Here is a 22,827-nt window from a genome sequence, read left to right on the forward strand (position 1 = left end):
CCACCCACTCTAAAGCGGTACTGAACTGCAGTGGAAACGCAAACTGTGCCGAGCCGAGCCGAACCGTGCCCTACCGTACTGAGCCGTGCCGAGCCGAGTCGTACCACGCAGTGGAAAAGCGCCATTGGTTACCCACATTCTTCAAAATAACTTTTATGCTCAACAGAAAAAAGAAACTCATTCAGGTGTAAAACATTTTGAGAGTAAGTAAATGACAGAATTTTTGGGTGAACTATCCTTTTAATGTTAATAAAACAACAAAACACAAAGAGAAAAATCACTCACTGCTCTTGACTGAAGAACTTTAATAAGAATTGATGTATAATTTATACAGTGAAGTGTATATAGTGTTCCCCTTCAGGAACTCGAGCTGCGTCGGAAACGCTTTGGGGGAATGCCCCCAGCGTGACCATGCTCTGAATCACATATGAAATCAGTCCAATAGATGGGCGAGACGTCATGGGCGGGTGACGTTGCGACCAAGAAGCTATAAAAGCACGTGCGGTGGAACCGGCGTCAGCTTTTTGTCATTCAGCAAGCGCTCTGTGTGTGTGTCAGTCGCTATCTGTTTGTGAGTCTTATTTAGTGTTTTTTGTCCCCTTATAAGCTCCATTATGCAAGCTTCAGCAAAAAGAAGCATTTGGGCGAGAGCAGACAGCATTCAGGCTGTGTGTTCCTCTCTGCCCGTGCTATATTTCGGGTGGGGACACACACAGTTTGTGTGTTGTCTGCTTGGGAGCGAAGCACGCAGAGTCAGCTCTCGAGGGATTAAGGGGCTGATTGTGCTTCTCCCCGCTGAACGCTCCGCTCCCGCTGGGCATGCTCCGAGGAGTGTGTCCGTGCTTGCGAGCTCACGGTTCGGTCCCGCTATTGCTGAGGCACGGCGGCGATTCAGATCGCGGGGATCGCACGTGGCCCCTCTGGGGAAGAGCAGTGTACACCTCATTATACGGTGCCCGTCTCTCCTCAGTGCCCTCAGGAGATCGATCTGCCAACCCTGCCACCTACGGTGCTTCAGGGCGCAACGGTCTCCGGCGAGCGCTTCTCTCAGTCACCGCCCGAAAACGTAGCAGTACTAAGAGGCTCGCTACCTCTTCGGAGGTTTCTAGAGCAGCTAGTTCGGCCGTCTCCTGCCGGCTCGCCGCTTCAGGGCACCGACCTAGCCCCGCTGATTACACCAGAGATCTCATTATTCATTATCTCATTATATCATTAGAAGCGTGGAAACTTCTGCCAAATGTGTCTCAGTGGGTCCTGCACACTGTAGAAAGAGGCTACCGAATAGTTCGGTTCTTCTCCGCTTCGTTTCAACGGGGTCATTCCCACTCTGGTGGGCCCCGAGCAGGCTCTGGTAATGGAACAAGAAGTTAACACTCTCTTGAGGAAGATCTTCACCCCCGCCCGGAGCTGTGGAAGCGTGGGTGTGGTCCCTGGGGGGGGCACAACTCGCAGCTTCCTGTCTCTCAACCGAGGTTGTTGAGACCATTCTCCAATCCAGAGTTCCCTCTACGAGGAAACTGTATGCCCTGAAGCGGAATCTTTTCACTTCTTGGTGAACCCAGTTTACTGCCCAGTTGGTACAGTGCTGGAGTTCCTGCAGGCCCGTTTCTCTGCAGGGTTGACCCACTCCACCTTGAAAGTCTACGTGTCGGTGGCCAGTCAGTGGGCAGACACCCCCTAGTTACACGTTTCCTCCACGGTGAGGGGAACGTCTCCAGGTTACGAATGTAACCATGGTTCCCCGAGGGAACGAGACGCTGCGTCGTACTGCTAAATACACCAACTGTACCTGAGAAATAAAGCGATGTTTGTTTTATTTGTATATTATGTGTATTTGTAATGTGTATCTTTCTTCTTATTTTTTAATAACAAAGATAAAATAATGCCCACTTTGGCCTAAATGTCTGCCATTCTTTTTTTTAAATATTTTGTTAACTTGTTAACTTGTAAGGCTTTGTTTTTAAAATGGGGAAATTAGTTTGCCTGTACTGCTCAGACAACAACATGACAAAGAATTGTGATAAAATCGTGAATTGTGATTTTCCTGAAAAAAATCATAATATGACATTTTTGCCATATCACCCACCCCTATTTAAAGTACATATTAGTATATGAATTGTATATTTTAGTACCTTTTGAAAAGGTACCACCCCAGTGGCAACTTTTGCACCATTGAGCATCAACATGCATAAATCTCATTCTTGTGCTCAGTGCTTGTCATTATATCTCCTCTCCTACTCTGAGAAGTCAATAACAAACTACAGACACTTCAACTACAATTCATATTGTGTCATTGTTATCTTCAGGTTGAGTTATTGTGGAATCACAGATGAAGGTTGTGCTGCTCTGGCTTCAGCTCTGAGATCAAACCCCTCACACCTGAGACATCTGAATCTGATTGGGAATAAACAACAGAAATTAGAAGAGAAGTTTCTTTCTGATCTGAAGGATGATGAATCATGTTATAAACTGAAGACCTTATACTATTGTGAGTATATTTTTAGTTAAAGCTTTTTAAATTTGTCAGTAAATGAAATTAAAGTTCAGTAGCAGGCCTCATATGTGTGTAACTGGAGAATATTAGATAATTCAGCTCCACTTTAGTTTCTGTATATTAAACTGTGTTTAATAAGAGTTTAATTCTGTCATGTTTCTAGTCTATGAATATATATTTTCATCTCTTACAGTGTCGCTGTAAGTGATAAAGAGAGAGTTGTTGATCATTTACTGTTATGAATCTATGACTAGTTTTCCATTCATATCTCTGGCTGTAATATGAATATCCTAATATCTCTGGTTGTGTTTTTTCTGAAATGGATCTGCTGATGTGATGTGACGTCAGTTTCCTCAGGATCAGCTGATGGTGAATAAGGACAGAGACACACAGTCAAACAATCAACAGAGACTGAAGCTAAAGAGACAGACAGAGATCTTGTTTTTATCTTTTTGTGAGTCTGTTCTTTTAAATTACAGATTTACACAATGATTTATTAGAGGACCTGAGGTCACTGTATCTTTTAAAACTCAATTTTATAAATTGATGACCCATGAAAATCAGTGCTGAAAAGCACCATTAGCGAGTTGGAATCGTTTTAGATTCACTAGATATTGATTACAATGTAGGTGTAACACTCAATAAATACACTACAAGAAGTCACAAAACTAAAACACTCATTTTAAACAAGCCATAAATAAGAAATTCATTGTGCAAAACAGACAACTTATTGTAATGTGATAATATGATTTATCAGTATAACTTTTTAACATGTTTTCTTACCTTCTGTAAACTCAGAAAAAGGTTTAGAAGTTTGACTTTGAGAAAATAAAGAGCAGATGAAATGTCTCCCAGCAGAGGGAGACAAAGATTATGCAAATGATTTCACTGAAAATTTCTGTCTGTAAAATATTTGTATTATTTAGCAATTTTTATGATGATCTATTAAAGATTCCACCTAAATCTTCATATTCTTTTACTGATTTCTTACTTTTCTCCTTCTGTCTTAGAACACAGTTAATTAATAATAATTGCAATGTTGAATCATATTCCTCTTAATGGCATTTCTGAAGCCAACATCAGAAAGCAGTGATGAGACATTCACTCTTTCTTAATTGTTTTAGATTAACCCTGTTCTGTTTGGGTCTGTATGATCCCAGACCCTCTTTAAGTAGTGAAACAAACATAGCCTATACAAATGTCTCTTTGGATCTTATCAGTGTAGAAATATTCTACTCGATTTTATTTTCTGTTTAGGGCCTGATAACAATCCAGTTTACATTGTTTTTACTTTTATTTTCCTAATGGTCCAAATATGAATTTTTGAATTATACAAATCCATGCAGCAAGATATATACTGAGGAGCAAAGAGCTTAATTGGTGTCCATTCTTGATTCTTCATTATTGAATGCTGAGGAACATTATTATAGCAACAAAGCCTCAGTTACAAAAACATAGAAGCATGACTTAAGTTTAAGTTCATTTTAGATGAGATGGAATTAGGCTACAAGAGAGTTCTCATTTGTGTCCTGTGTGTGGAAAGAGTTTTCCAAGGCTGAACTCTTTGAAACAGCACCAAAAGATCCATGCTGTGCGGGATCACGTGTTTTGAGTGTGGCAAGAGCTTTACAGCAGCTAGCCATCTGAAGCAGCACCACAGGATTCATAATGATGAAAAACCATTCAGCTGCTGGAGATTCACAGGAAGGAGTTTCACACAAAAATGATTCAGTCAGGGAAGACACGAAACGTCACGTGTTTATCGCTCGAGTCACAAATAGAGAGTGAAAGTAAATGCTCAGGTGTATGAATCGATTTACAATAAGGAATATTGAAGTGTTTTATGGGGAGCTTTATAGCTCATGAATTTACCTGTAGCTACTTGACAGGAAAGTTGGAGGATTTGTGTGAATCTCTATGTAATTATATTTTGGTCAAGGTGAGTCAGATCTCCTGACGCTTTACAGGTGACTTCTGCATATGTTATTAATTTATCTATTTATTTTGTTTATTTCGTTTTTCGTGTTGTCTGTGGTTTATTTTAGCATTCTAACATAGAACTGACATTGTGTATTTGATTGAACGCGCGTCTCACGATCCTGTTTCACCGACTGGATCGGCTTGAGATCGAGCGCGTGACTTGATGTCATCGTTTCTTAACAATATGTATTATCAAAGTATTTCATAGAAACCTTTATGAAAGCTAAGCCATGAATTTACCTGAAGCTACTTATAGAAAAGGCGGAGCACGTTGTTGATATGTAATAAAAAATTGATCAAGGTGAGTAGCCTAGGCCTCCTTCGAGACAGGTGACTTCTGTAAACGAGAAAAACAGGATCTCAGAATCATGAGGCGTGACACTTATGTTTCTCGAACTCTCAGGATCCGTTCAGCTGAATTATGTTTGTTTGTCTTTCCAGAGTCATTGGTGGAGATTCTGTTTCATCTGTTCAGCTCCATTATGGATGACACGCATACATCCAGAGATGAAGATTTTTCTCCAGGATGCAGGTACTTTCAATAAACACTGTATTTATTAACTTTTAAATGATTGAAGATGGTAAGATGTTTGATGATAAATGCTTTAAGGACCTTATAATAAAATTATCATCATAAAGGATTACCTTTTCTGTTCTAGTTCAGTTCATCAGAAGAGATCAGAACCAGAGCCCAGCTGTGTGTCTATGAGGAGTGACTGCTCTATAGATAATGTAATAGATTTTAAGAGTGGAGGAACACAGACTGATCTCAGGTAAATAATTTCTATGAAAAATATGATTATAGTATTGCATTTTATTTTTTCAGAATAGTATCAATATTCTGTAATATTTTCTACAAGATGAGAAATTATTGTTGTACAAAGTTTATAGTTAATCCTTATCTGATATTTTAACAAATATAGTGTTACACGCACACATACAGTATATACACATCTGTGAAAGCACTCAGTTCAATTTACATTTTTTATGAACAGTGTAAACTTAAAAAAATCAAAAAATGCTTTTTAAAGTGTTTTTTTTTAAAGATACATATGTGATTTTTTTTTTTTTTAATACAGTAATTCAAATCATTAACCTTAATCTCTCTTTGTTATAGTTCAGTTCATCAGAAGAGTTCAGAACCGGAGCCCAGCTGTGTGTCTATGAAGAGTGACTGCTCTATAGACAATGTAATAGATTTTAAGAGTGGAGATACACAGACCGACCTCAGGTATAACATTTCTACAAATACATGATTATATATGGCAATTTTATTATCAAAATAATATCAGTAAGATATGGTGGGTTATTGTTGTATATATATAGTTATTTTTAATCTTTATCTTATATTTTAACATACAGTGCTTAACAAATTTATTAGGCCACCTGTCATAAAGATAAAACACAAATATATTAGGAATCTGTCTAAAACTTGTTTGAAACTAAAAATTGTGTTGTCATTTATTAGGCAAATAACAAATTGAAACAACTAAATAGTCTTTATTCACACATAATAATAAAAAAAAGTATTTTAGTTTTATTTTGTATGGCCTCTTTTTGCCTTGATAACAGCTTGCATTCTTGCTGGCATTGTTTTTATGTACTTTTCCACAGTTTCTGTTGTTATTGACTTCCAAATAGTTTCTAGTTGTTCCCAAAGACTTGCTTTTGATTAAACTTTTGTGGGACCTGTCTTTTAATCCATTAAATCCCAACAATAATTATATTTTTGCATTAGAAACACTGCTGTCATTAAAGAGTTTACACATACTGGTGTGGATTAACCATTACAGTAACAAAAAATTATTTTGGTAATCACCAATACATTTGGGCAGTTGTGGCACAAACAATACATTGGGTGGTGGTCTTATAAATTTGTTAAGCACTGTATATAGTGTTGCTCGCACAGACACATCTGTGAAAGCACTCAGTTCAATATAAATTTTCTTGTAGTAATATAGTGTAAATGAAATAATCATAAAGTGATCTTTAAAGTGTTTTTAATGATAAATTAATATTTAATTTTTTGAATACAGTAATTCAAAGTATTTACTTTAATTTCTCTTTGTTATAGTTTAGTCCATCAGAAGAGATCAGAACCAGAGCCCAGTTGCGTGTCTATGAAGAGTGACGAGTCTATGGGTCATCAAATACATTTTAAAAGTGGAGATACACAGACTGATCTCAGGTATAACATTTCTGAAAAATATATGATTTGGTTATGATACAGAATACAAACATTGTGCTTAGTAAGTTATGTAATAATGTGGTATTTAAATTTTTCTAGCCATGAAGTCCTCAACACATTTAGATCAAATCTGATGAAGTTGTTTGAGTGTCTGTATGAGGGAACAGCAAAGCAGGGAAACCCAACACTCCTGAATGAGATCTACACAGAGCTCTACATCACAGAGAGTGAGAGTGGAGAGATCAGTAATGAGCACGAGGTGAGACAGATTGAGACACAATCCAGGAGAGCAGCAACAGAGGACACACCGATCAAATGCAGTGACATCTTTAGAGCTTTACCTGGACAAGACAAAGCCATCAGAACTGTGCTGACAAAGGGAGTCGCTGGCATTGGAAAAACAGTCTCTGTGCAGAAGTTCATCCTGGACTGGGCTGAAGGGAAAGAGAATCAGGACGTCCAGCTCATATTTCCACTTCCTTTCAGAGAGCTCAATCTGATGAAGGACAAAACACTCAGTCTTTCAGATCTTCTGCAGATTTTCTTCCCTGAAACAAAAGAAATAGAAATATCCAGTGATGAATATAAAGTGTTGTTCATCTTTGATGGTCTGGACGAGTGTCGCCTGTCTCTGGATTTTCAGAGCGATGTGAGGTTGTGTGATGTAAGTGAATCAGCTACAGTGGACGTGCTGCTGATGAACCTAATTACAGGGAATCTGCTTCCCTCTGCTCTCATCTGGATCACCTCCAGACCAGCAGCAGCTGATCTCGTCCCCTCTGAGTGTGTCCATCGAGTGACAGAGGTACGAGGCTTCAATGAGCCACAGAAGGAGGAATACTTCAGGAAGAGAATCAGTGATCAGAGTCTGGCCAATACAATCATCTCACACCTGAAGTCATCAAGGAGCCTTTACATCATGTGCCACATCCCAGTGTTCTGCTGGATCTCAGCCACTGTTCTAGAGAAGATGTTGAGTCGAGCAGAGAGTGGAGAGATTCCCAAGACTCTCACTCAAATGTACACACACTTCCTGATCCTTCAGACCAACATCAAACGTGAGAAGGACTATGAGAAGAAGGTGACAGATGAAGACATGATCCTCAAACTGGGGAAACTGGCTTTTCAGCAGCTTGTGAAAGGCAACCTGATCTTCTATGAGGAAGACCTGAGAGAGTGTGGCATTGATGTGACAGAAGCATCAGTGTACTCAGGATTGTGCACTCAGATCTTCAGAGAGGAGTTTGGCTTGTATCAGGGGAAAGTCTACTGCTTTGTTCATCTGAGCCTTCAGGAACATCTAGCGGCTCTATATGTGCACCTCTCTTGTATAAACCACAACAGAAATGTGTTTGACCAAATCAACAAACTGAGTTTGCGGTCTAAAGTTAGGGACTTGTTTCGACAAAATTCATCAGATGTTTCATTATTTGCTCTGCATCAGAGAGCTGTGGATGAGGCTCTACAGAGTAAAAATGGACATCTGGATCTTTTCCTGCGGTTTCTTCTGGGTCTGTCACTAAAGTCTCATCAGATTCTCATACAAGGACTAATGAAACAGCCAAGAAGCAGCTCTGATAGCAATGAGAAAACAGTTGAGTACATCAAGAAGAAGATCAGGACCATTGACTCTCCAGAGAAATCCATCAATCTGTTCCACTGTCTGAATGAACTGGGTGATCATTCACTAGTGGAGGAAATACAACTGTATCTGAAATCTGGAAGAATAGCTGAAGCCAAACTCTCTTCATCTCAGTGGTCAGCTGTAGTTTTTGTGTTGTTGACATCAGAGAAGAAGCTGGACGAGTTTGATATTAATACATTTGTTGGAGGAAACAATAAAAACAAAAAACTGGAAGTTTTTCAGAAGCTGCTGCCTGTGATTAAAGAATCCAGATCAGTTCAGTAAGTATCACTGAGAACAATCACTTCACTGTTAAAACATTAAGAAACTTACAGTTAAAAGTTCATAAACCTTCAGTGCTGCAGATGTTGTCCAGAGTTTAGTGGTTAGTATTTTTTGTTTTCTATACAGTGACACTGTATGGTTTCTTCAGATGTTCAGGGTCAGGGAAGTTGCATATGAATTAATATATCAGGTTTCCATTAAATGTTCTTGCAGAAATAGAAGGAATTTAACCCTCTGGAGTCAGTGGAGGCACCGGCACCAGGGCTCCAGACTGCGACTAAAACAGTCGCATTTGCAACCAAAAATATTGATTTGCGAGTGAAGTTTTTGCTGAGGTTGCCACTGGCAACTAGAGAAATTGACATTTAAAAATTTAGCATGTAATGACTTTTTTTCTGATTGTTTTGCAATCACATCTTTTGTTATGTTGACGTAATAAACTGAGACGATGGGCCTCAAAGTTTTAGTGGAAAAAAGACTTTCAAACAGTCCTCGTCTCTGCCGAACAGCAGCGCTGACGGCACACCTGCTGAAATCAGCTCCAGTTGTGGCGGCATGAGAGAGATCGAAAATGACGGAGACGCATGAAGTAAAAGTGCAGAAAAGCAGTGACTATTTTGTGTGCAACTTAAACTACAACAGGTAAAACTGTCAGCTGTGTAGACATTAACAATATATCGTTAACAATTCGTTCATAATCAATACTATGGCTTCTTGTTATCAAGATCTTTAGTCTAAATGCTGTGTTCTGTTAATGCGTGAACAATAGATTACTGTTCGTAACGCCATGCAGCAAGCGTTCTCGTGCAGCAAGCGGGGCAAACTTGGTGGATCTCTCCACTCGATGTTTCAGAGAACTGGGATTACGAACAGTAACCTATTGTTCTCTTTCATCATCTCGTGTTCGAGATCCACCTATGGGAGATATGGACACCTACCCGATTGCCCAATACACTCACAGTGAGGCCCTGTAAGCCAGAGGACGGTCACCTGAAAAGGCGGTGCTTGACACGTCACCAAGTATCAGACCCCCCACAAAGTGAGAATGCATTACCAGCCATAAGAGAAATGACATGTCGCTCCTCCTTTTATCCTTCCGGAGCTCCTCCGTGGGACTCGAGACCGGTGAGTGGTGCAGGTGTCGCTCATCATCATTTACTCCACTGGCCTTGCTCCGCTCCCACGGTTCTCGGCCCCGCCCCACTTGTCACATACCCCCCTCGCAGGCCGGGGGGGTACCCACGAGACTGCGCTCTACTCCTCCCCCCCGAGGACCCCGTCACGGTGGCCGCAGCACCTGGGGGTAAGGACAGACGAGGCGAGAGAAAAGGAGACGGAAGGATGAGGAGAGACAGAGACGAGAGGGGAGAGAGAAAAAAAAATAAAAATCTCGGCCCGGTTCCCGGACACACTGCCGCTTGGTCCTCAACCAGCTGAGAGGCTCTCACTCGCGGTGCCATGCGATGGTACTGGACATCGTTGGTGGACGGCCCACCGCTCCTCCGCCTCCTGGCGGACGCCGATGGCTCCTCCTATTGAGGGCAGCCGGCAGCTCCTCCCCCGTTCCCTGCTCCTCCCCAATCATGGCGGATGGCAGCAGGCTCCGGCCTCCTGGCGAACGGGGCCGACTCCTCAGCTCCCTCTCGGACGGCAGCCACCCCTCCTCGACCCAGGAGCACGGCAGCGAGCTCTCCGTCCCACCTCCTGGTGGACGGCGATGGCTCCTCCTGTTGAGGGCAGCCGGCAGCGTGTCCCCCGTTCCCTGCTCTTCTCCAATCATGGTGGACGGCAGCCACCCCTCCTCGACCCAGGAGCGCGGCAGCGAGCCCTCCGTCCCACCTCGTCTTCCATCGTTCCAGCACCACCGCCTCGGGCAGCCTCCGGCAGTCTCCGCTTCTTCCTGCTTCCCGATCTCCTCAGCACCACGATCCCCCTCAGCAGCGAGGGCTCTCTGGCAGCGTGTCCCTCCTTCCTTCCGGGTTTCGGCACCAATGTAAAAAAGTTCGTAGATCGGGAAGAAGGAGGCGGGAACCGGCGGCCATTTAAACACAAAACTTTAATAAACAAATGAACACCCACAAAACTAAAGTAAAAGCGGCAGCCCCTCACGGATGACTGCCGCATAAAACATAATAAAACAACAACATGAAGTCCAGGCCTGGTGCTCTCTCGTCTTGCACTGTCGTCGCTCCTCCTTTTATCCTTCCGGAGCTCCTCCGTGGGACTCGAGACCGGTGAGTGGCGCAGGTGTTGCTCATCATCATTTACTCCACCGGCCTCACTCCGCTCCCACGGCTCTCGGCCCTGCCCCACTCGTTATAATGCGCTATATTGCATATTCATATTTTTATTTAACCTGTTGACATAAGAAAGAAGGAGCTAAAGGTAAAATTCAACACCTCTTATATAATTGCATGTTACTAATAAAGAAAAACAGACTGGATGTGTGCAGGACATATGACAACATTTATAGGATGCATTGAGGAGGAGCCCAAACTACACTCAATAGCCAAGTGATGCTATAATAATTATGATCCGTGATATTGGCACAGATTCTGTGTAATAATCAATTCTTTGAGACTGTATATAGTTCTAAATTTGGAAAAGACATTTAGTTCCCAATTTAAGTTAACCTTAGTTCCCAGGACATCTACAATATGGATTAAAATGCTGATAAAGACAAGAAAAGATGAGACATAAACACATGACAGTATGACTGAAATGTTAAAGTGTTAAAGAAATAATAATAATAGACGTTTATTCTGTGGCACCTAAAAAAATCATTTGGTGCCTAATTTTGTTTCTTATAGGAGCCAATGGCTCCTTAATTTATTTTTTTGTCTGGAGCCCTGGGCACAGTCATGTGCATTTTTTTCCAGCAGAAGAAAGAACTCGGCCATTAAAATGCTCAGTCATTTTTGGTCATACAGATCAAAGTAATATGCCATTCAAAACTCTAAAGGGGCTACTTTTATGTGTGCACACTCACAATAACATCAAAACCTTGTGTCTTGTAAAATAAAGAAAACAAACAAGATGTGCTTTCTGCCACCTCAGACTGCAGAGAACCTCACAGGCATGATAAATATGTCCATAGAAAGCTTGAAATGTCTACTTGTAAATGAACCAATTCAAATGGAAAACAAATATTCTCTGATTATGTAATCCATATGAAAACAATGAGAGGTGCAGTCATTCTCGTCCGAGCTCATTATCTGTAATGTGGTCATAGCCACGTGCAGTGCTGGCTATTTATAACGGTAATCATCCATGTGAGCTGCATGAACATGTAAATGCCCCCATCACCTCAATAAAACAAAGCATCAAGATTCATCACATAAAAATACCATCTTATTTTCTGTTTTGAGTGGAAAAAATTAGTATTAGTGATAGCTAATGTTAATAGTATAGCTGTTCCTGATATCAGCATGCTCACAGTTGTTTGCTTTTTTTTAATTACAGGGACCACACAACTTGGCTTCACCGCCACAACCGCGGTGTCCTAGTCAGAGACAGCCACTGCGGTGTTTGGAGTTATTTTCAGTTCATAGTGTTTACAACTATAATTTTCATCTTTCTACAGGTTAAGTGATTGTGGAATCACAGATGAAGGTTGTGCTGCTCTGGCTTCAGCTCTGAGATCAAACCCCTCACACCTGAGACAACTGATTCTGTCTGGGAATGAAATGGGAAATTCAGTGAATCTGCTCTCTGTTGTACTGGAGGATCCTCACTGTAAACTAGAGATACTGCAGTAAGATCATATATGACTCTCACACATAAAACACAATGTAAAGTATTTCTGATGTGTTCAGCCTCTTTCTACTGCTGTGAGTTCAGCTGATTGAGCTGTAAATGATTGAACACATGAGCTGCTCCTCAATAACATGATACTGCAGGACTGAGAGTCGCACTGAAACACACAATCAACATTTCAGTCTCTAGACTTTAAAAGACTTGAGCTCAAAACAGTCAGAACTGACTCTAAGAAATAAAGAACATGCTGGATTCATTCTTACGGTTCATCATCATTATCCTTCTGCAGTGACTGTTTTTGAAATATTGTAACGTAGTAAAACTTAGCCATGTAATGAATAGTATCACTATAAAACAGATTTTGCATCAAAATAGTGCTTTTAAGAAATATTTATCCTGCTTGAATTAGACTATTTTATGATCTTATTTTGTGCAGTCGTGGCCTAATGGTTAGAGAGTTGCACTTGTAACCCAAAGGTTATTGTATATGGGGGGAGTGAATTTACAGCACTCTCTTCCACCCTCAATACCACGACTGAGGTGAGACCCTTGAGCAAGACACCGAACACCCAACTGCTCCCCGGCAGCCGCAAAAAAATGGCTGCCCACCTGTTCCGGGTGTGTGTTCACAGTGTGTGTGTGTGTGTTCACATAGGATAAATGCAGAGCATTTGTATGGGACACACGTCATGTCACTTTCACTTTCTCTTTCACTGGACTGGTCTAATCTGAAAGAGTGAAGACTCTTGTGTCATTGTTCTCTGCAGGTTAAATGTCTGTGGTCTCACAGATGAAGGTTGTGCTGCTCTGGCTTCAGCTCTGAGATCAAACCCCTCACACCTGAGAGATCTGAATCTGTCTGGGAATAAAATAGGAGACTTGGGCGTGAAACTTCTCTGTTCTGCACTTGAAGATCCTCACTGTGAACTTGAGATACTTGGGTAAGATCATCTCTTTAATGGTCACACATGTCCTCAGTAAGACATGAAGACTAAAATCCACAGTGTACGCTGATATTTTGAACCAATGTTGTGCTTACTTTAATTATTTTCTGACTCAAGTATAAGTAACCTCAAATTTGTTAAAGGGGTCATATGATGCGATTTCAAGTTTTCCTTTCTCTTTGGAGTGTTACAAGCTCTTGGTGCATAAAGAAGATCTGTAAAGTTGCAAAGACTAAAGTCTCAAATCCAAAGAGAAATTCTTTATAAAAGTTAAGAGTCAACCACACCTACCTAAAACGGCTCGTTCTAACACGCCCCCACACTGTAAACCCGAACAGTACTACTAACTTATAAAGATTAAGAACACTGCAATTAAAGTCTGTTAAATCGTTGATGCAACTTATAATAGAGGACCTACAATAATGTACAGTATTTGAAAAATAATGTGTTTTTTGAACATTAAAGCATGTCAACATATTCTGTTACACCAAATACACAAAATAATGATATTTAAAATAGCATCATATGACCCCTTTAATATGTAACATCTTCTTGTTTGAAGATACTTTGAACTTAAAACAAAAAAAATTAACCTCAGTGTTCAGATGACAATAAAGTGTAAAATAGTGATCCAGGGCCTCTGCACCCTACTGCAGAGGATGACTAACTCAGAGATTGAGTTCAACAGTCTAAATGTGTTGGTTTAGCTTCCTTAACAAACAAAGTTGTTTAAGTAACACTCTTAAATATATGAGCCAAACACTGTATGGAAACACATATCTGCAGTTTCCTTTTCCTCTTAAATCCTTAGCAAAGCATTAAGAAGGAAAGTAGAGCAAAGTGAAATACAAACACCAAAGACCAAAAAGCTGGAGGTATATGGGTGATGATCTGGAGGAAATGAAGCTCATTAACATGTTCTCAATGCATGTGTAAGCAATAGTTCTTACATTGTACAGTACTTTAAGACTTTGAATAATATTCATCCCATTTCTTATCCATTTATAAGCTGTCAGATGAGACCAAACATGACGCAGTTATGTATTTGATCACAAGAGTTAATAAATTATATTTAATGTTCGGTGGCGGATGAAAACTCTTCGGTGCCCCTTGGCAATGACACCCAGAGTGCCCCCCCCCTCCCAAAAACAAACAAACAATAAACATAAATAAATAAATGAAATGTGCTTCATGTGATAATTTACATTAACTGTTATTATTATTATTTTTATTATTAACAAAATTTCAAAATAATAAAATTATCTGATAACAGAAGGTTACAGAAATCTTTTTAAGTGTTTGCTCAAGTAGAAAAATCCATACAAAATCAGGTTACCACTTTTTACAGTGTAAAAAGAAAATAATTTACAGTGTAAATTATTTAGTTTAGCCAACTGTTACAGGTATAATAATAATCCATCTGTTAATCACTTCAGATTCTATGGCCAACAAAGAAAGTGTGGATAGTCTTTTTAGAGCCATTGTTGTCCTCAGCTCATTTTTCATTCACTTATTTAACATTTTTATTAGACCACCACAAAATTAAAGGTTTGTGCCACAGCTGCCCTAAACTAACAGTATTGGTGATTACCAAAATCATTTCTTTGTTTAATAAAAGTTTTTTGGTTATTATGTGTGAATAAAGACTATTTGGTTGTTTCTGTTTGTTATTTGCCTAATAAATGACAATACAATTTTTTGTTTTAAACAAGTTTTTGACAGGGGGTCTTATAGATTTGTTAAAGGGGTCATATGACGTTGCTAAAAATAACATTATTTTGTGTATTTGGTGTAATGAAATGTGTTTATGCGGTTTAAGGTTCAAAAAACACATTATTTTCCACATACTGTACATTATTGTTTCTCCTCTATGCCCCGCCTTTCTGAAACGCGTCGATTTTTACAAAGCTCATCGGTCTGAAAAAGCGAGGTGTGCTCTGATTGGCCAGCTATCCAGCGCGTTGTGATTGGCTTGCGGCAACCACATGTGACGACGGGCTGTACTTCGTCCACGGTGAACGCCGATCCGGTGATCCACAGCGCGAAGTTGATGTATTCCCTCAGTGACCAGCACGAATCATCTCTAGGCATGACGAAGCGGATATCGTCCTCTTTTGGAAGGCCAAACAAAGTAGTTTCACTTTCACAACGAAACACACAGCGTCTTCACGACATGGCGGCAGCAACAATACTACAGCGAGAATAAAAGTTACGCCTTATTTCTTTGCATGAACATTTGGGCGGCGTTATGCAAATCTTCCCACATCGTGACGTAGGTATGTGGGGGCGTGTTAGAACGAGCCGTTTTAGGTAGGCGTGGCTGACTCTTAACTTTGATAAAGAATATCTCTTTGGTTTTGAGACTTTAGTCTTTGTAACTTTACAGATCTTCTTTATGCACCAAGAGCTTGTAACACTCCAAAGAGAAAGGAAAAATTTAAATCGCATCATATGACCCCTTTAAGCACTGTATATAGCTACATAGTTTTGTGATGATTTGAACTGAAAATAAAACTTACAAATTCACTCGATTACACTCTGCCCCTCTCTTGATTGCCAACGGCTGCAAAGTACAATGGGAAAGCGCAAGGCTGACGCTCCGTAGCGGATTCACACATCCATGAGTGAGGCAGTTTCACTTCAGTTGAAGAGACGCGAGTTGCGCACCATCTGCACAGCATGCTCCTAGAATCTGTTTGAGCAATATATGGGCGTCGAAACGAAAACACACGGGTTCACGCAGTGTCACCCAAAAAAGGCACAAAATCACTTTCACAGACTTATACCTTAACTGTTCCCTGCTGATGGAATGACCTGCCCAACTCAATCCAAGCAGCTGAGTCCTTAGCCATCTTCAAGAACTGCTAAAAACACATCTCTTCCATCTACACTTGACCCTCTAACTCTAGCACTCTTTATTCTATTTTATCTGCTTGTTTTCTTTTTTTTTTATTAAAAAAACCTTGTCCCTCTAACACTTGCACTCTCTACTCTATTTTTATTCTAACTACCTGTTTTCTTTTTTATTTAAAAAAATGACCCTCTAACACTAGCGTTCTTTTCTTTTTCTATTCTGTCTACTTGTTTTCTTTTTATTTATTATTAAAAAAAACTTGCTACGTGTACTGCGTTAAACTAACCAAGACTTGTCATAGCACTTACATATTATTGCTCTTTTGTTGGTTTTGATTACTTCTATTGTCCTCATTTGTAATGCTGGGTACACACTAAAAGATTTTTTAAATCTTATATGATTTTCAAAATGTGAGAGACCACAAACATGAGGAACACTGAACACCCCAAACAAAATCGTTTTGCTCCTATAGTATGTGGTGTGCCGCGATGTGACAAAGACAGCACACCACACACCAACAGATTTTCAACCAGAGTCCCGACTGTGAACACGGGAATTCTCTCGAGACTTGAGAATAAACATGTCGGACGATTGGCAGGAAGAAATTGCGATGATAGTGTTTGGAATGATTTTGACAAAAAATTCACAGAAAAAAAATAGAAAAGGGTTTGGGTGAAGTCGTGGAGACGGCGGGAAGCTGATCCTCCATCTCTGCTGTCCAAATCCATTTAACTTTGTGCTGTGGCATGACTGCATTTGTTATGTTTCCGTCTTCTGTCAGCTAGCTGTCTGAGTAGATATTGTTTCGTTTCACGTGATAATCTCCAGATCGTATGTGCGTTTGTCCTCGGGGTTCCCACCACACATCAGAATGTGTTGAATATTTACGATTCGTGATCGGGGCACCTCCGACGTTCTTCTGAGCAGATTCAGTCACTCTTAACACACCTTAGACCACAGGAAAATCGGATAAGATAATCGGGACATTACCTAGGATTGTCGGTAGGGGAGAAATCTGCCCAAAATGAGCCCGATTATCTTATGGTGTGTACCCAGCATAAGTCGCTTTGGATAAAAGCGTCTACTAAATGTAAGTGTAAATTCACATTGTGTCATTGTTCTCTACAGGTTGTGTTATTGTAGCATCACAGTTGAAGGTTGTGCTGCTCTGGCTTCAGCTCTGAGATCAAACCCCTCACACCTGAGAGATCTGGATCTGTCTGGGAATAAACTAGAACAATCAGGTGTGAAGTTGCTCTCTGATCTGAAGGATGATTCGCATTATAAACTGGAGACATTATACTATTGTGAGTGTATTTTTTAAGCTTTTACAATCACCCAAGTTTAGTAACAGGCCTTATATGTGTGTGATTGGAGAATATAAGATGATAATTCAACTCCACTTTAGTCTCTGTACTTTAAACAAGAAAAAAGTTTAATTCTGTGATGTGACTAATCTATGAATTTTAATTAATAGATTTATGAATATATGAATATCTGTATGTAAGTGATAGAGAGTTGTTAATCATTTACTGTATTAATTCATATCTCAGGTTTTTTCTGAAATTGATCTGCTGATGTGATATGATGGCAGTAATGTCTCATACTCATATGTGACTGTCTGTGTTTTATTGTAGGACTCTCAGTATTTAGACGTCAGTCCAGTTTCCTCAGGATCAGCTGATGGTGAATAAGGAGCCGCTACAGAGACACACAGTCACACAATCAACAGAGACTCAAGACACAGAGACACAGGGTTCACATCACATTCTTGTTTTTATATTTTGTGGGTCTGTTCTTTTGAATTACTGATGTCATCAGATTTACACTATGATTTACTATAGGACCTGAATTTAATGTATAATTTAAGGCTCAATTTTGTATTTGATGGCCCATGAATGGGTGTTTAAAAGCAATGTCAGCAATTTGGGATTGTTTTGAATTTGCCAGATATTGATTACAATGTAGATGCTGGTACTGTAAAATCGAATATATATACTGCAAGGAAGTGACAAAAGTAAAACATTTTAATCAACAAGCCATAGACAGTGTATATAAGAGATGTATTGTGCAATACAGACAGTTTATTTATTATAATTGGTGAATTAGATCCATTTATCAGTGTAGCACTTTTTTACATATTTACTTTTAATATAAATTTAGGAGAAGGTGACAAGTTTTGTTTACGAGAGCATAAAGAGTTTGACTTCTGAAGAGAAATAAATATTTTAAATGTTACATTTTAACTTCAATATGAATTTAGAAAATGTTTTACAAGTTGTACTTTGAGAAGAGATAGGTGCTTTTATTATTATTATTATTATTATTATTATTATTAAATATACCTAACAGCAGAGAGCAACAAAGATAACGCAAATGATTTCACTGAACATTTATTTATAACATTTTATTATTTACTTATTTAATATATGTTGATCTGTCAAAATTATCTATTAAAGTGGACAGATGGCTGAACAATTTTCATTTTTGGTTGAATACAAAAGTGGAGTCTTTGCATCTATATCCTGTTGTTTTCTTCACTTTTCTGACAAGACAATAAAGTTATTAAAGTACAATAAACGATTACAGTTTTTTTTTGTTAACAATTTTTTTCGGTGAAAATGTCTATTGTGCTGCTATTTCGTTTTTACAAAAATGTCCACTTGAATGAATGTTTTAATCAAATCATTGCTTACTGCAAGTTTCACTCCACATAATATATCTATTTGGAATAACTGCTCTGTCTTATTTAGAATTAAATAACTTTTTTAGAGATTGGACAGAGAATAGAAGACCCCACATTTCACAGAACACACCTTTTGGCTCATAGTTTTGTTTAACGTTACTTTCGCTGTCTTTTTGGATGTTGGAACAAAGCATTCCAGCTTCAGATCACGAGGTGTTGAATCGCCGAAAAAGCTGATTTGTCTGAAGGTAAAACAGTGTAAAAGCATGTAACACATAAACCAAAAATGAACAAAGCTTAATTTGTTTGTAGTCATAATTAGATCATATTACTGAATACAAATATTATAATAAAAAGGCTTTCGCGTGCAGGCCACAGGAAAAAAAAAAGTCAAAATTATCCACAAATAGGGAGTTTGAATATGTTTTCTGAGTGTAAATCTAGTCAAATTAACATTTTATATATGTAGCCTTTGACAGTGAAAGATACCATTAGACAGTGAAAAACAAGACATGTGTCCTGTCATATCTGAATGTAAATATGCTTCAGTCAGACTCTTATTTTGAAATGAACCTCAGGAGTATCGAGCGTCACCCGGAAACACTCAGAGCAGTCGGTGATCATGCTTTACCCTGATGTTATAATGCAATTTGTGTCGCTACAAACTATTTAATTACGGGAATTTGGATGGATGCAATTCCCTTTACAGAGTTTTAAATGAATTTCGTGGCTTTGTAAGTTTACTTAAACTGTTTTCGCCATGTTTTTCTTCTGAAAATAACAGCTGCTGCAGTTAATTTGCATTTTCAGTGGATTTAACGTCCAATATTAATTTTATACTAATTAAATAGATGCCACTTTATTACTTTTCTCAAAGTATTTTGTATCGGAGAGCGGTATTTGCTGATACAGTCATAAACGACCTCCTGTCATCACAATGGTGTTTTTTTTTTATTTTTAATAAATGTATTATGTTTTATTATTATGTGCTGTTAATATACATGCCATGTTTTTGACCCCATTCAGGTGCTCATCTATAAACCAGAATGGGTAAAAAGAAGGGGAAAGGCAGAAGTCCTCGAGCAGACAGCAGCACTGAGACAGCAGGTACATGTGTGACAGCTGCCCTGAACAATAAGATGCTGACAGTGATTTTAATCATGAAACCTCACACATCATTCTCCTGCTGCTTTGTAAGGGGTTTCCTGCACTCACATCCGTAAAGGAATAGAGCAAAGCTTACTGAAGAAAGCCGGTCTGGATGAGCATTGGAGCGTGTGTCAGGACTGTGAGCCGGACAAACCTGTTGAAAAGCAGATCTTAGAGGATGAAACTGACAGAGAAAGTCCAGCTGTGTGGATGTGCCTGAAATGCGGCCACAGAGTAAGTGATCAGGTGACTTATGACACGTTGCTGTTGACCAGCTGCACATAACCAATGCTGTGATCCTCGTCAGGGCTGCGGGAGATCAGAGAATCAGCATGCGATCAAGCACTACGAGACGCCTCGATCTGAGCCACACTGTTTAGTGCTCAGTCTGGACGTCTGGAGCGTCTGGTAAGTGACACACATCCACCTCCTCACTGGAATGTGTCAGGTTTGTGTATTCAGACCTCTGTGTGCTGCAGGTGTTACATCTGTGATGATGAAGTTCAGTATTCCAGCACGGGGAAGCTGGCGCAGCTGATCACAAACATAAGAAAAGAAGTGCTGACCGATCCTGTCAAGAGGAACTCCAACAAAAGTAGGTGTTTTAGATTTTGTAGGTCAATTTACACTTATATAATATCTGTAGTAGTTGACCAATGTTTTAGAGGCTGATAATCATAGAAACTGCACATTTGAAATGTCATTTTAGTGATGTTATCAATATATATTTAGGTATTTAATATTCTAAAACTGTTCAGGATTACCAAAGGCACTGATTTAAGGCAAAAAGGTAAAAATGTTAACTGATAGATATCACCATACTTCCCCCAGCTGATTAATCATAGTATGTTAAGATTTTTTATTGTATTAGAAGTATTACAGGTTTTTAGATATGCAAATGAGGTGTTATCTAATTAAATATGTGCTAATTTGCATTTCCAGATCATAAATCAGAACATTTAAGCCATGTTCAAAATTCCAGTTTTGACTTATTAGAGTTAAAGATTTTTACTGGGGTGTTTAAATGTGACCCTGGAGCACAAAAGCAGTCTTAAGTCGCTGGGGTATATTTGTAGCAATAGCCAAAAATACATTGTATGGGTCAGAATTATTGATTTTTCTTTTATGCCAAAAATCATTAGGATATTAAGTAAAGATCATGTTCCATGAAGATATTTTGTAAATTTCCTACTGTACACTCCATAAATCAGAAAATACTGTCAACAGCCAGAAAAATGTTGTTAGGAATAAAATGTTATATAAATCATGCGATTGATATATAAACAAACCTCTATATAAAAACCTTCAGAATATAGATAGGAATTAAACTGGAAAGGTGTATGTAAGTGCTGCTGAAGGGGAGATTTCTGACTCAAATAGGTAAAGTGTAATAAAATAAACACTTAAATGTGAACATTATTCTGAAAGAAGACATGTTATGGAAGCAGAATGGCCTTAACATTGACCAGTGCATGAAATAACAATGGTTTTGCCTGTAGTGTTTTGCCTTAAAAAGCATAAATTTGCATACATACACTGCAGAAAGATTCTATATGATTTTTATCAGTACTAGTGTTGTTTTTTTATGTTTTTGTATAATTAATGTTTCTTCAGAAAATGTTATATTATTGTAACTGATGTATTGAAATTGTATTGTTAATGTTGCCATGAATATAGCCATTGTTGCTGATATGGCGTTAAAACATAAATAAATAAATGCATACATAATCTGCAGAAAGTAAGAAGGAAGAGAGCTTAGTGATGAATCCTGCAGAGCAAGCGCTGGACGAAGAGAAAGAGAACAAGGAGAATGAGAAGAGCAGCTCAAGTCATGATGAGAGTCCCAAAAGACAGAAAGCAGCATCCGCAGGAAGCTCTGGTGCCGTGAGCGTCAGGGGTCTCGGTAATCTGGGAAACACGTGCTTCTTCAATGCAGTCATGCAGGTGCAGAGTATAAAACACTTCACATGACAAACAGAAACACGCATGCATGCTCTGCTAACCCTGATGTTCTCGTCTTCCTCTCAGAATTTATCACAGACGCAGTTTTTGCGAGAACTGCTGAACCAGATCACAGATGAGAAGAGCTGCTTCACCATCACACCTGCACTGTCATCTGAGCTGGTACTGATTCTGAGCCACATTATGTTCTTCTCTGGCTCATTTTATGAATAAAGCTTCATCTAACAGGATGCTTTCACATTGTTTTTTTAGGGACCTCTTCAGGTCCAGCTGGAAAGGCCCGGGTCGCTCACGCTGGCTATGTGTCAGTTACTGAATGAAATCCAAGAGACCAAGAAAGGTGTCGTGACCCCGAAAGAACTCTTCACACAAGTGTGTAAAAAGTAAGTAGCCAAACAAAAGTGTTCCCAGCGCAGACGCCTCATGTAATAAGAACAATGTTCAGTCCTGAAAAGATTTTATTGCATATATGTAGTCTTTTGATTGCTAGTTTGGTCATGATGATCTTGTGAGAGACTGGATTATATATGTCTCATTCTCTTTTGACTCACTTTTCACTTTTACAATATATAAAATGACAGAAAGCCTCTAAAAATAATTAAAACAAATTTTACCCTACATTCAAAAGTTTGGGGTCATTAAAATTAGGTCAGTTTTATTTTTTGAAACAACTGACTACTTTTAGGGTGTGTTCACACTTGTAGTTTGGTTCATTTGGTCCGGATCAAAAAGGAAAATGATACATTTGGTCCTGGTCCGCTTAGCGTTCACATTGGCATTTTTGACAGCGAACCTAAAGGCATAGTGAGACGTTCACAACCTGATTGGTCGGCCTGAATGACGTATATATCGTGATGGAACTCACCGAACACCCCAAACAAAAGGTGCGTTAGACTTAAAGCGGC

At 39.2% G+C, this 22,827-nt stretch overlaps 2 protein-coding genes across 3 annotated transcripts in view; both read left to right on the forward strand.

The window, feature by feature from the left end:
- The window catches only part of LOC107705465 (protein NLRC3-like), a 58,202-nt gene extending 39,891 nt beyond the window's left edge, over positions 1-18,311 (forward strand). The window contains exons 5-10 of the mRNA XM_016508772.1: positions 6,549-6,662; positions 6,762-8,567; positions 12,155-12,325; positions 13,095-13,268; positions 17,254-17,432; positions 17,791-18,311. Of these exons, the coding sequence (XP_016364258.1) occupies positions 6,549-6,662; positions 6,762-8,567; positions 12,155-12,325; positions 13,095-13,268; positions 17,254-17,432; positions 17,791-17,819 (2,473 nt within the window). The 3' untranslated portion in view covers positions 17,820-18,311. The remainder of the gene's footprint in view (positions 1-6,548; positions 6,663-6,761; positions 8,568-12,154; positions 12,326-13,094; positions 13,269-17,253; positions 17,433-17,790) is intronic.
- A 1,081-nt stretch (positions 18,312-19,392) lies between these two features.
- LOC107705467 (ubiquitin carboxyl-terminal hydrolase 16-like) overlaps positions 19,393-22,827 on the forward strand; it is a 9,226-nt gene continuing 5,791 nt past the window's right edge. For both annotated transcript variants that reach the window (XM_016508777.1, XM_016508778.1), the window contains exons 1-8: positions 19,393-19,545; positions 19,838-19,918; positions 20,010-20,194; positions 20,268-20,368; positions 20,440-20,555; positions 21,696-21,904; positions 21,989-22,084; positions 22,175-22,305. In XM_016508777.1, coding sequence (XP_016364263.1) covers positions 19,858-19,918; positions 20,010-20,194; positions 20,268-20,368; positions 20,440-20,555; positions 21,696-21,904; positions 21,989-22,084; positions 22,175-22,305 — 899 coding nt within the window. In that variant the 5' untranslated portion in view covers positions 19,393-19,545; positions 19,838-19,857. The remainder of the gene's footprint in view (positions 19,546-19,837; positions 19,919-20,009; positions 20,195-20,267; positions 20,369-20,439; positions 20,556-21,695; positions 21,905-21,988; positions 22,085-22,174; positions 22,306-22,827) is intronic.

Source organism: Sinocyclocheilus rhinocerous, unplaced genomic scaffold, assembly GCF_001515625.1.
Source record: "Sinocyclocheilus rhinocerous isolate Xijiao unplaced genomic scaffold, SAMN03320098_v1.1 scaffold3340, whole genome shotgun sequence".
In the NCBI taxonomy this organism is placed as follows: domain Eukaryota; kingdom Metazoa; phylum Chordata; class Actinopteri; order Cypriniformes; family Cyprinidae; genus Sinocyclocheilus; species Sinocyclocheilus rhinocerous.